Consider the following 13,975-nt stretch of genomic DNA (forward strand, 5'->3'; position numbering starts at 1 on the left):
CTGGCAGATGCCTCGGCCGAATCAGTACGCATGTCCGCCAGATCTTCAGCCCTGACCAATTCAGCAAGGAGAGCCTTGTGGCTTAAGACGTGGCAGGGGGACAGTGCGTCTAAGATAAAACTCTGTGGCATACCGCTTACCGGAGATTTATTATTTGGGCCTGGTCTGGAAGCCGTCCTGGATAGGACGGCTGATAAAAAGAGAGCTTTTCCCATTAAAAGGAAATTTGGGCAAAAAGAAAATTTCAGTTTCCTAGGAAATCTGAGACCCCTAAAACAGGTCAACAAAAGAAAGTTTGGGGACCTAAGGGGAAAGGGCGTGGGGCGGCGATTTTTCGCCCTCCTGAACAGCCCAAAAAGGCCCATTGACACGGTAACAGTGGGAGGAAGGTTGGGGGCCTTCCTCCCACAGTGGGAGGTGATCACCTCAAACCAATTTGTTTTGGGGATCATCAGACGGGGCTACAGGTTGGAGTTCTCAAATACCCCACCTCTCAGGTTTTTGATTACCAACCTACCAATATGCGGGGAAAAAGCCTCCGCTCTTCTATCCTCTTTACAGGAATTGGAAGAGCAGGAGGTGATTGTCCAGGTGCCAGGTCCGGAGACAAGCAGAGGCTTTTACTCCCACATTTTTGTGGTCCGCAAGCCATCAGGGAAATTCAGGCTCATCCTGAATTTGAAGCCTCTGAATGTCTCCGTCAAGTACAGGAGATTCAGAATGGATTCGATCTATTCGGTCAGAGCGTTACTCCCGCCAAACTGCTTCATGGCATCGATCGATCTAAAGGATGCGTATCTGCATATTCCCATAGCCGAGGATCATCAAAAATATCTGAGGCTAGCAGTAAGGACTGGGAATCGGGTACTGCATTGGCAGTTCAAAGCTCTCCCCTTTGGGCTATCGTCTTCCCCCCCCGAATCTTCACAAAAGTGATGGTAGAAGTTCTGGCCTTTCTGCGACTCAAAGGTCTTTCGATAGTCGCATATCTAGACGATCTTCTCCTGTTTGCACCCTCAGCGGAACAATTGGTTCAGGATCTTCAGGTAGCAAGAGACATCCTGGAGAAATTGGGATGGCTTCTGAACCTAGAAAAGTCCAGTTTAGTCCCAGCCCAGAGAGTCACCTTCCTGGGTTATGTGGTGGACTCAACGATCCAAAGGGTCTTCCTTCCCTCAGAAAAGGTCCTAAAGGTGGACAAGACCATGTTACGGTTGCAGAGCAACAGTCAGGTTTCAGTCAGGGAGGCCATGTCAGGATTGGGATTACTAACATCCACACTTCCGGCAGTACATTGGGCGGGACTGCACTTTCGTCCTCTTCAGTTATTTATTCTGAAGGTTTGGGACCACAGTCAGACCTCTTTGGATGCCTTAATCTCCATCCCAAATCAGGTCAAAAGGTCACTCTGGTGGTGGAGAAAGGGAGCAAATCTGTCCCAGGGTCTCGAGTGGATCGTGCCAGTGACCAAGACAGTCACAACAGATGCCAGCGGTTCAGGTTGGGGAGCACACTTGGGTCCCAAGTGGGTCCAAGGGACCTGGAGGAAAGAGGACGCTCTAAGATCCTCCAACTGGAGGGAGCTGAGAGCAGTAGAACTAGCGCTCAGAGCCTTTCAGGGGGAACTTCAGGGACAACATGTGAGAATCCGTTCGGACAATTCCCCAACAGTAGCCTACATCAACAGGCAGGGGGGGTACAAAAAGTTGCTCCCTATGGCTTCTGGCAGAAGCCATCCTGAAGTGGGCCGAACTCAATGTATTGTCCCTGTCTGCAACCCACTTGAAGGGAGATCAGAACCAGACAGCGGACTTCCTCAGCAGAACAACTCTGAGGGAAGGCGATTGGATCTTAAAGCAGGAGGTATTCAACATGATTGTTCAGAGATGGGGAACACCATGCATAGACCTCTTTGCCTCGAAACACAATACCAAGCCTCTTTTCTTCTCCCTAAACAGATGGGACGGAGCGCTGGGAATAGACGCACTCGCCCAGACTTGGGCATTTTCAAGGTGCTATGCCTTCCCCCCTCCGGTCCTGATTCCGGCAGTATTGAGGAAGTTGCAAGGGGAGAATACGATCCTCATCTTGATCGCTCCTTATTGGCCCAGGAGACCGTGGTTCTCCATTCTAAAGAACCTGGCAATAGAACCTCCTTGGATCCTTCCGGCCCAGACCGACCTTCTTTCTCAGGGTCCAATCTGCTGCCCTCAGGTAGACAGGTGGAACCTGGCAGCCTGGCTTCTGAGGAGTCATTGTTGAGGGGCAGGGGTTTTTCTGAGCGTCTAATTAAGACTCTCCTAAATTGTAGGAAAGTAGAAACTCAAAACATCTATTGTAAGGTGTGGAGACGTTTTAACATATGGTGCTCAGAAGGCTCCTTTGACGTTCATAGTTCAGTGGCAGTGCTAGAATTCCTACAGTCAGGTGCAGACAAAGGTTTAGCACTTGGCACATTGAAAGGACAAGTTTCTGCATTGAGCGTTTTTCTAGAGAAACAACTAGCGTTAGACCCTTGGATAGCAAGGTTCTTCAAGGGTCTAAGTAGACAGAGGCCAGTTAGAACCTCTTCCCTTCCAGTTTGGAACCTCTCTTTGGTTTTACAGGCTCTTACAAAAGAACCTTTTGAACCACTAGAATCCTGTTCTTTGAAACTAATTACCCTCAAAACGGTGTTTTTGGTGGCAATTACCACGGCAAGACGAGTCAGCGAACTCGAAGCCCTTTCCATCAGGGCCCCTTATTTTCAAATTTTTCCGGACAGGATTATTTTCAAAACCGATCCGGCCTTCTTGCCAAAGGTGGCTTCAAGATTTCATAGGAGCCAAGAAATCATCTTACCCACTTTTTGTTCTAATCCTGTGAAGGAACAGGAACGTTCATTCCATAATTTAGATGTTAGGAGGTGCATTCTCCAATACTTAGAATGCACTAGACAATTTAGAAAGTCAGAGTCCCTTTTTGTATTATTTTCAGGATCTAAGAAAGGATCCAGGGCGTCCAGACGGACTATAGCCAGATGGCTTAAATCGGCTATTGTTCAAGCTTATGAGTTAGGAGGGTCAGACCCCCCAGATGGGATCAGGGCACATTCCACTAGAGCGGCTGCTGCTTCACAAGCGGAATGGGCTGGTGCTTCTCCTAAACAAATTTGTAAGGCTGCAACGTGGTCCAGCTTCAACACGTTTGTCAAGCATTACAGATTGGATCTGCTGTCAGCAAAGGACCAAGCCTTTGGTCGTAAAGTTCTGCAAGCAGTAGTCCCACCCTAAGGTAAGGTGCTCGCTTATCCTCTCTAAGGTGGCTGTCCTGAAAGACGATCCAGGGAAATATGGAGTTACTTACCGGTAACGTCCTTTTCCAGGAGTCTTTCAGGACAGCACCGGTACCCACCCAGGTACTGGACGTCTGAGGACTCATCACATAAGACCGTCAGGTAAGATTGTAATGTTTGTGTTGTATGACGTGTTCTTGTGTCTCCCCAGTTGGCCGGAGGTGCTCGTGATAAACTGAAGGGCCAGTGGGAGGATGAGACTTAAATCTCTGATTGAAGGCGGTGTTTCCTGAGAGGGGAGGAGCCGGGATCTCTCTAAGGTGGCTGTCCTGAAAGACTCCTGGAAAAGGACGTTACCGGTAAGTAACTCCATATTTTCACACAAATAGAGCTTTCTTTTGGTGGTATTTGATCACCTCTGCGTTTTTTATTTTTTGCGCTATAAACAAAAATATAGCGATAGCGACTTTTTGCTATAATAAATATCCCCAAAAAATATATAAAAAAACATTTATTTTCCTCAGTTTAGGCCGATACGTATTCTTCTACATATTTTTGATAAAAAAATTGCAATAAGCATATATATATAGATTGGTTTGCGCAAAAGTTATAGCGTCTACAAAATAGGGGATAGAATTATGGCATTTTTATTATTATTATTTTTTTACTAGTAATGGCGATCTGCGATTTTTATCATGACTGCAACTTTAATGGCGGAAACATCGGACACTTTTGACACATTTTTGGGACCATTTTTTTTTTACAGCTATAAAAATGCACTGATTACTGTGAAAATGACACTGGTAGTGAAGGGGTTAACCACTAGGTGGCGCTGAAGGGGTTAAGTGTGCCTAGAAATGTGTTCTAATTGTAGGGGGGATGGGCTATGTGTGACATGGCAGTGATCACAGCTTCCGATTACAGGAAGCTGTGTACACTGTTCTGTCACTAGGAAGACTGGGGAAATGCTTGTTTACATAAGCATTTCCCCCTTCTTCCTCACCGAGACACAATCGCGGGTATGCCCGCAGACATCGAGTCCGCGGGACCCACGGTCGGAGTCACGGAGCTCCCGACGCGTGCTGGCTTGTTAAAGGGGAAATATATATATATATATATATATATATATATATATGTATGTCCTTCTGCCTGTCCGTGCCATGCTGTCGACATAAATAGTCGTGTGCTGGTCAGTGAGTAGTTAAGCTAATTTTTATGTTTTGGTATGTAGTGGCATTTATTTTTAAAATAGCATGCATGTGTGCTTCAAGTCTGAGGAATTACTGCATACCATATTTTTCACTGTATGAAATGGCATATTGGTGAACTATACCATTACAATAAAATGTGCATGTGTGATTTATTATGCGAAGGCCTAACAGTAATAAAAAAAATCAAAGCTCTTTTCCTTGCAGAAGTGAACCTTGTGTTTCTGCACTTTCACACATGCAGCCGCATCGACTTACTGCTATGAACAAAGACTTTTTTAAATTAATGAAATACCTCTTTTTATGTACAACACCAATTGGAGATAAAATATTCCCTGTTATACATACAAAGTTTAATCCTCTGCTTATTAAAGAAGCTTTTAGAAACTGTGGGATTAAAAAGAGAAGCCAGCACAAGGGAGCGAAAGACTAAAACACGTTTTGTAGTGTGATTTTAGGAGATCTGCATTTCATATAGTTTTAACAAGTTTGTAAAGCATAGTGGGCTGATGTGTTTAATACTCAGCTATAAGCAATGCTGTCCTCTCATTATCCCCTTCCCACTCTATAGTATAGGCAGTGCAATGTGGGTTTTTCGTTCATTTTGTTCCTGATGCTGTTGAATTAACCACTTAAGGACCGCCTAACGCCGATATGTCGGCAGAATGGCACGGCTGGGCACAGGCACGTACAGTACAGGTACGTTGCCCTTTAAGTGTCCAGCCGTGGGTCACGCGCTGCCGGCGGAGCGCTCGCGATCCGGTCCGAAGCTCCGTGACCGCGCCCGCGGGACCTGATCGCCGCTGGTGTCCCGCGATCGGGTCACAGGAGCCACAGGAGCTAAAGAACGGAGAGAGGTGAATGTAAACACACCTTCCCCGTTCTTCTGTTATAGGAAATGATGATCAGTTATGTCACACCTACAGCCACGCCCCCCTACAGTAAGAATCACTCCCTTAGGGCACACTTAACCCCTTAGCTCCCCCTAGTGGTTAACCCCTTCACTGCCATTGTCATTTTTACAGTAATCAGTGCATTTTTGTAGCACTTTTCACTGTGAAAATGACAATGGTCCCAAAAATGTGTCAAAAGTGTCCGACATAATGTGTCAGTCACGAAAAACTAGTAAAAAAATGTATTAACAAAAATGCCATAAAACTATCCCCTATTTTGTAAACGCTATAACTTTTGCGCAAACCAATAAATAAACGCTTATTGCGATTTTTTTTACCAAAAATATGTAGAAGAATACGTATCGGCCTAAACTGAGGAAAAAAATAGTTTTTTTTATATATTTTTTTGGGGATATTTATTATAGCAAAAAGTAAAAAATATAAAAAAAAATTCAAAATTGACACTTTTTTTTTATAGCACAAAGAATAAAAACCGTAGAGGTGATCAAATACCACCAAAATAAATCTCTCTTTGTGGGAAAAAAATTAAAGCAACGCAGTGCCGAATCTCAAAAAGGGGCCAGGTCCTTTACCTGCATAATGGTCCGGGTCTTAAAGGGGTTGTAAAGGTTCGTCTTTTATTTTCTAAATAGGTTCCTTTAAGCTAGTGCATTGTTGGTTCACCTACCTTTTCCTTCGATTTCCCTTCTAAATGCTTTTTTTCTTTGTTTGAATTTCTCATTTCCTGTTTGTCCTCAGTAAGCTTTCCACCATCATCCGAGCGGTGGAAAGTCATTTAGAACAGCTTACTGAACGCCTTACTCAGGAGAAACAGGAAGTGAGAAATTCAGACAAAGAAAACAAAGAAAAAAAACATTTAGAAGGGAAATTGAAGGAAAAGGTAAGTGAACCAACAATGCACTAGCTTAAAGCAACATATTTAGAAAATAGAAAACAAACCTTTACAACCCCTTTAAGTGGTTAAAGTGTATGCTAGGGCAAAATAAGAAAAAAATATGTAGTACAAATCGACAAAACATCCATTTTTATTTAAAGATCCTGCAAGTACAGAAAATACTTCTTCCAAAGAAACTACTTGGGTGTACATCAACCTGTCCAACAGAAGTCGGCCGAACAGCCAGCTTCAGTCAAATGGGCTATGCTAGAAAACCAGCAGTCAATTGGCATCTGAGTGCTGTCAGCCAATGGCTGCGAGCGCCGACCGTTGTGTTCTGGTGGGGGGACAGTCGCACCGTCAGAACACAATAGCTCAGTGGGGAGATCTCTGTACTAACATCACATAGTTTTTTCCGCTCAACGCACTGGGGTGTACCAGGCTTAAGTCTTGAGTGGGCTAACAACACATAGCATTTTTGTGGACTGAGTAGTATCTGCCCTGCTCAGTTGTCTTTAGCGAATTTACTCGACCCAGTTGTCTTTAGCTGATCCACACCCTATCCGCAACACAAATACTAATTAGCCCTCCAAATTGTTATTTTGGACCACATAATTATTGGATCCCTACAGTTAAGTGTGCACAGGAAAGCTCTTAATTTCAGATTTTGTGCACTTTTGAAACTGATATAACAGAACCTTTTCAGTGTTATATTTAACAGACCAAAGTACAGACACTAAAAGAAGTGCATTGTTGGGGTGTACATATACTTTAATCCCTGGATAAAAACAGATTATCGATTCGTTTCAGACCTTTGAACATGCTAGCTTATACTTTGTTAACTTTGCGTTAAAAATTACTCTAGTCTTTCTAATTAGGGTTTCAAAAAGTCTATTCATTATTCAGCTAGGTATTTTTATTGATCTATTGACTGCTGAATTGCATAATTCCAGTCCTGTGTGGCTAAATACTCATAGCAACCCAAGTGCTGGGATGGCCACTCAAGTATGGCAACAAAATTTCTAGGAGGGCTTTAGATTGAGTTTTTTGTATATATTTTTTTAACATTTCCTACTCATCAGGGAAATATGTAAAAATGTATAGGTAGGATTTTTTTTTTTTTTGCATAGTTGCATTTATAACAGTCATTATTGTGGTTGTAATAGAAGTCAGCTTAAGAATGTATAACTGAAAGCCGGGCCCATAGCCATCTCAAACATCAGAGGCTATTTCAAGTATTGTTTAGATTTATGTTGTAATCAGACTCAAACGGCCAGATTCACAAACGAGATACGACGGCGTATCTACTGATACGCCGTCGTATCTCTGTTTCTAACTATGCGACTGATTCATAGAATCAGTTACGCATAGATAGCCCTAAGATCCGACAGGTGTAATTGAATTACACTGTCGGATCTTAAAGCGGGAGTTCACCCATGTATTACATTTTTTTTTTTCTCCCCTTAGATTCCTGCTCGTTGTGTCTAGGGGAATCGGCTATTTGTATTAAAATATGAGCAGTACTTACCCGTTTTCGAGCTGCATCTTCTTCAGTCGCTTCCGGGTATGGGTCTTCGTGAGCGGGCGTTCCTTCTTGATTGACAGTCTTCCGAGAGGCTTCCGACGGTCGCATCCATCGCGTCACTCGTAGCCGAAAGAAGCCGAACGTCGGTGCGGCTCTATACTGCGCCTGCGCACCGACGTTCGGCTTCTTTCGGAAAATCGTGACGCGATGGATGCGACCGTCGGAAGCCTCTCGGAAGAATGTCAATCAAGAAGGAACGCCCATTCCCGCAGCCCATACCCGGAAGCGATGGAGAGGATGCATCTCGTAAATGGGTAAGTACTGCACATATTTTAAAACAAATAGCCGATTCCCCTAGAGAAAACGAGCATGAATCTAAGGGGAAAAAGTGCCCTCTAAGGGTGAACCCCCGCTTTAAGGATGCAATTCTAGGCCGGCCGCTAGGTGGCGAGGCCATTGCGGCCGGCGTAGAATATGCAAATTAATACTTACGGCGATCCCCGAACGTCCGAACGGCCCGTCGATCTAACTCTACGTAGTTTCCGACGAGTTACGCCGCGTAAAACTAGGGCTGAGCCCTAGTTGTCTTAAGCCATGTTAAGTATGGCCGTCGTTCCCGCGTCAAAATTTAAAAATCAACGTCGTTTGCGTAAGACGTCCGTGAATGGCGCTGGACGCCATTTACGTTAACATCTAAGCAAATGACGTCGGTGCGACGTCAGCGCAATGCACGTCGGGTAATTTACCCGATGGAGCATGCGCAGTATGTCCGGCGCGGGAGCGCGCCTAATTTAAATGGGACTCGCCCCATTCGAATTGGGTCTGCCTTGCGCCGGACGGATTTAGGATACACCGCCGCAAATTTCCAGGTAAGTGCTTTGTGGATTGGGCACTAACTTGGGAAATTTGCGGCGGTGTAACTTAAATCGTTTAAGTTACGTTGCGCCCGGGCTACGTGAATCTGGCCCAAAGGACTTAAAGTGTGCTTGAAAATCACTGTGTTTGAAAATCACTGTGTTTGAAAATCACTGTACAACCTTCACAAGATTTGTTTGAGTTAGGCTGCATTCACACCTGAGCGTAGTGTTTTGCGGCGTATTTTACCGCATTTTGCCGCGATATTTGCAGTGTTTTTTACAGTGATTTGCCGCGATTTGTCGCAGCGTTTTTTACCACGATTTTGGACAGGTCTAGGGTCACCAATGTTAAAAGCAGAAAAACGCCCAAATACGCTTAATTCGAGCGACAAAAAAGGGTCCAGAACTTGTTTGAGCTTCAGGCGTTCGGCGTCAGGCGTTTTGGAGTGGAGATGTGAACCATCTCCATTGAGAATAATGTATTTTTTCCCCTCTAGCGTTTTGGAGCTTCATGCTTCAGGCGACAAAACGCTCAGGTGTGAATGCAGCCTTAACCACTTCCAGACCGCCGCATGTAGATATACGTTGGCAGAATGGCACGTACAGGCACATTGGCGTACCTGTACGTCCCTGCCTAGACGTGGGTCGGGGGTCCGATCGGGACCCCCCCCCCGCTACATGCGGCGGTCGGATTCCCGCGGGGAGCGATCCGGGATGACGGCGCGGCTATTCGTTTATAGCCGCTCCGTCGCGATCTCTCCCTGGGGCTGAAGAACAGGGAGAGCCGTATGTAAACACGGCTTCCCCGTGCTTCACTGTGGGGGCGGCATCATCGATCGAGTGATTCCTTTTATAGGGAGACTCGATCGATGACGTCAGTCCTACAGCCACACCCCCCTACAGTTGTAAACACACACTAGGTGAACCCTAAATGTTACAGCGCCCCCTGTGGTTAACTCCCAAACTGCAACTGTCATTTTCACAATAAACAATGCAATTTAAATGCATTTTTTGCTGTTAAAATGACAATGGTCCCAAAAATATGTCAAAATTGTCCGAAGTGTCCGCCATAATGTCGCAGTCACAAAAAAAATCGCTGATTGCCGCCATTAGTAGTAAAAACATTTTTTTATAAAAATGCAATAAAAATATCCCCTATTGTGTAAACGCTATAAATTTTGCGCAAACCAACCGATAAACGCTTATTGCGATTTTTTTTACCAAAAATATGTAGAAGAATACGTATCGGCCTAAACTGAGGAAAAAAAAATTTTTATATATATTTTTGGGGGATATTTATTATAGCAAAAAGTAAAAAATATTGAATTTTTTTCAAAATTGTCGCTCTATTTTTGTTAATAGCGAAAAAAATAAAAACCGCAGAGGTGATCAAATACCACCAAAAGAAAGCTCTATTTGTGGGAAAAAAAGGACGCCAATTTTGTTTGGGAGCCACGTCGCACGACCGCGCAATTGTCTGTTAAAGCGACGCAGTGCCGAATTGTAAAAACCCCTTGGGTCATTTAGCAGCATATTGGTCCGGTCCTTAAGTGGTTAAAGGCTGAACTGGTCTGGCGATGGCAGTAAGAATAGGCGGATAAAAGATATGACACTGTATGACTGACGTAGGACAATCCACTTTAATTCATACTATGCTGTCAGAGAGTAAAGCCATGTCATATGTATTATGTATCACAGACATTTTTTTATTTTGTCTTTCCACGTTACGGCTCCAGACATCCACAAATGTCCAGTCCATATACTGTGTTGTGGAATGAAGCTATGGTATAACTCGGAGGCTGATCTTTTCTTATTGTAGACAAACATGTGGGAATTACGCAGAAGATTAAAATGGTTACTTGACCTCCTGAGATTTTAAGTCCAATACCATGTGTGCTTACAAATGAAAAAATGTCTTGTACTTTATAGGTTACCTTTTCTTGTCTTCTATTTCTGTAGCAGTTTGATTTCCATTTACTGATCAATAAATGATGATTTACTATAGTTTTTATAAATTGTTATTATACAGTATAAACTCCTGGGTCTTTCAAGCTCTTATCAAGCTCATTTCCAAGCAGAGATTGCCCTGTTTTTCTATTGACCTAAGTAAATCATTTTTTTTTTATTATTTGTCTTTGCCAGGTATTTATTGCCATGTAACCACATGATGGTTAGTCAGAGATGGGCAGTGAAAGAAGAAGATTGCTATTCTGTATCTGCTGCTAAGTTTTTGGCCTTAACCCCAGACTGCTGTGCAAACAATGCTACTGATAATGCTGGGAGTTTGGAAAAAAAAATCATATTGTCAAAATTTAGACAAAAAGGTAACAGGCAGCTCTGATATGCTTTAAATTGTAATGATATGAACTGGTATGCAAGGGTTTCTAGTTCCTTGTAAAATAATAATCTTTCAGCTTTCCTATGCTAATGACTTATTTTTTATGACAACTTTATAAATGCTGGAGCAAAGAAAAGACAAGCAATTGTCCACAGCTAATAGCCAGATTCATCCTTTCAGTTTCCCAGAGAAGATTTGTTAATAAATGGAACACTTGGGTTGTTATGCACAACTGCACAATGCCCCCATTTTTCTTTGCTTAGTATTCAATAATGGCTGTTCTGGATGCAACCAATTTTGCAGGGAAAAAAATATATATATATTTATACCATATTTATCGGCGTATAACACGCACCCTAACATTAAGAGGGAAGTTTCCGGGAAAAAACTTTCCACAGCCCCTGCGTATAACACGCAGGCACAGTTTACCCTCTATTTTCAGGGTAAAAAAGTGAGTGTTATACGCCAATAAATACAGTGGGGTAGATTCAGAGAGAAGATACGACGGCGTATCTCCAGATACGCCGTCGTATCTCTGAGTCCGGCCGGTCGTATCTATGCGCCTGATTCATAGAATCAGTTACGCATAGATTTCCCTAAGATCCGACCGGCGTAAGTGTTTTACACCGTCGTATCTTAGGCTGCATATTTACGCTGGCCGCTAGGTGGCGCTTCCATAGATTTACGCGAGGAATATGCAAATGAGCTAGATACGCCGATTCAGAAACGTACGTCCGGCCGGCGCATTTTTTTACGTTGTTTACGTTAGGCTTTTTTCGGCGTATAGTTACCCCTGCTATATGAGGCGTATCCTATGTTACGTATGGCCGTCGTTCCCGCGTCGAGTTTTGAAAATTTTACGTCATTTGTGTAAGTCGTTTGCGAATAGGGCTGGACATAATTTACGTTCACGTCGAAAGCAATGACGATTTGCGGCGGAATTTTGAGCATGCGCACTGGGATTTTTTCACGAACGGCGCATGTGCCATTCGTAAAAAACATCAGATTTGCGGGGTCACAGTTAATATACATAAAACACACCCACATTACCCACATTTGAATTAGGCGGGCTTACGCCGACACAGATACGTTACACCGCTGTAACTAAGGGCACAAGTTGTTTCTGAATACAGAACTTGCGCCCTAAATTATGGCGGCGTAACGTATCTGAGATACGTTACGCCGGGCGGACAGATAGACCATTCTATCTGAATCTACCCCAGTATATATACACACACACAATTTTAAATAGTATTATTTAAAAATACACTTTTCATTCTATGAATATACCAAAAAAAACATATCTAAATGCAAGAACAAAATATATAATGTATTGCAGTCTACCAACCCTTAAGCCCTGTACACACGATCGGTTTGTCTGATGAAAACGGACCGATGAACTGTTTTCATCGGACAAACCGATCGTGTGTGAGCCCCATCGGTTTGTTTTCCATCGGTAAAAAAAAATAAAATATGTTTTAAAATTTTCCTATGGATAAAAAACCGATATAAAAAAACAATCGTCTGTGTGGAAGTCCATCGGTCAAAAATCCATGCATTCTCAGAATGAAGTCGACGCATGCTCGGAACTTTGAACTTCATTTTTTTCAGCACGTCGTAGTGTTTTACGTCTTGACACGGTCGGATTTTTGACCGATGGTGTGTAGGCAAGACTGATGAAAGTCAGATTCATCGGATATCCGAAGAAAAAATCCATCGGATTAGATTACATCAGATATCCGATCGTGTGTACAGGGCTTTAGATGTGGTGAATGCATTGAATTTCTTTTTTGAGACTAGGAGCATCTTCAGCAAATACAGAAAACACCTGTTGATTTTTTTATTATCCCACTGTAAACTTTTAACCCCCTCACGCCCATATAAGGTAGATGAAGGGAAATGAACATGCTTAAAGTTCAACCAGGGTGGAAACCATGGCTGCCTCCATAAATACAGTGGAGTGAGAGTAGCCACTGCAAGACATGAAATGTGTTATTGGCAAGGTTACCAGGTAATAATAAATAAATACAAACCAGAGTAAGGAAACCTAAAGCAACCATCTCATCTATGAATTAATAAGCTGCAAAATATTACAATTTTGTTTTTGGGTTAAATGTGCTTTGAGCATAGTAAAGCAAACATCCATTTCTACAGAAGAACAGAATGGAGCATCCTGAGTAAAATCCATGTAATCTTTCTTCTTTACATCATTTACCCTATATTGTATGAACTGCATGCTATGTAATATATGTATAAGTCTATAGTTACAAAGTGATGGAATAGTTGTTTTAAAAGTAAATTGTACTATAATACGAACAGTAACTTTGTACAGAGTTTTAAACTGAATGGCTTACATGGTTCATGCTCAACATTAAGTGACATGACACTCAGAGCTACTGATTTGCAAATTTTACAATGTAGCTTTAGGCTGGGTTCACACTGGTACAACACGACATTCATACGACTTTCATCCTACTTTGCTCTGCGACATCAGTCCTACATTGGTCCTACATCCATCCGACTTGAATGAACAGGATACTACTTTGACCCGACTTTGTGATAGTCTGACTTGTCCTTTGACAAACAATCCCAGTGTGATATAAATTCCTTTTACTGCTGCTGTAATCACCATGTCGGATGTCAAATGTCGGATGGTAGGACAAAGATCTTACTTTGATCCGACTTCAATGATCTTCAATGGGCTGGAGTAGGATCAATGTTGGACCAAAGTCGTACAGAAAGCATTTTCAAAGTCGGACCGACTTGTGTCGGACCAGTTAAGTCCCCTTTCACACTTATACGACTTGTCCCGCGATTTTGGACTGAAAAATTGTATGACAAGTCATTCTCCATGATTTTCAATGACTACCATTCATACCGGCACGACTTTAAGTCGTGCCTACTTCAAAGTAGTCCCTGAACTACTTTGGTCCGATTTTGATGGCACTTCCACAGGCATTCGTTGAAATCGTGGCCGCGAAATCG

At 43.0% G+C, this 13,975-nt stretch overlaps 1 protein-coding gene across 3 annotated transcripts in view; it reads left to right on the top strand.

Moving 5' to 3' along the window:
- FHIP1A (FHF complex subunit HOOK interacting protein 1A) overlaps positions 1–13,975 on the top strand; it is a 390,138-nt gene that overhangs the window by 337,319 nt on the left and 38,844 nt on the right. For all 3 annotated transcript variants that reach the window (XM_040331897.1, XM_040331896.1, XM_040331898.1), the window contains one exon: positions 10,795–10,976. In XM_040331897.1, the coding sequence (XP_040187831.1) occupies positions 10,795–10,976 (182 nt within the window). The remainder of the gene's footprint in view (positions 1–10,794; positions 10,977–13,975) is intronic.

This window comes from Rana temporaria, chromosome 1 (genome assembly GCF_905171775.1).
Source record: "Rana temporaria chromosome 1, aRanTem1.1, whole genome shotgun sequence".
In the NCBI taxonomy this organism is placed as follows: domain Eukaryota; kingdom Metazoa; phylum Chordata; class Amphibia; order Anura; family Ranidae; genus Rana; species Rana temporaria.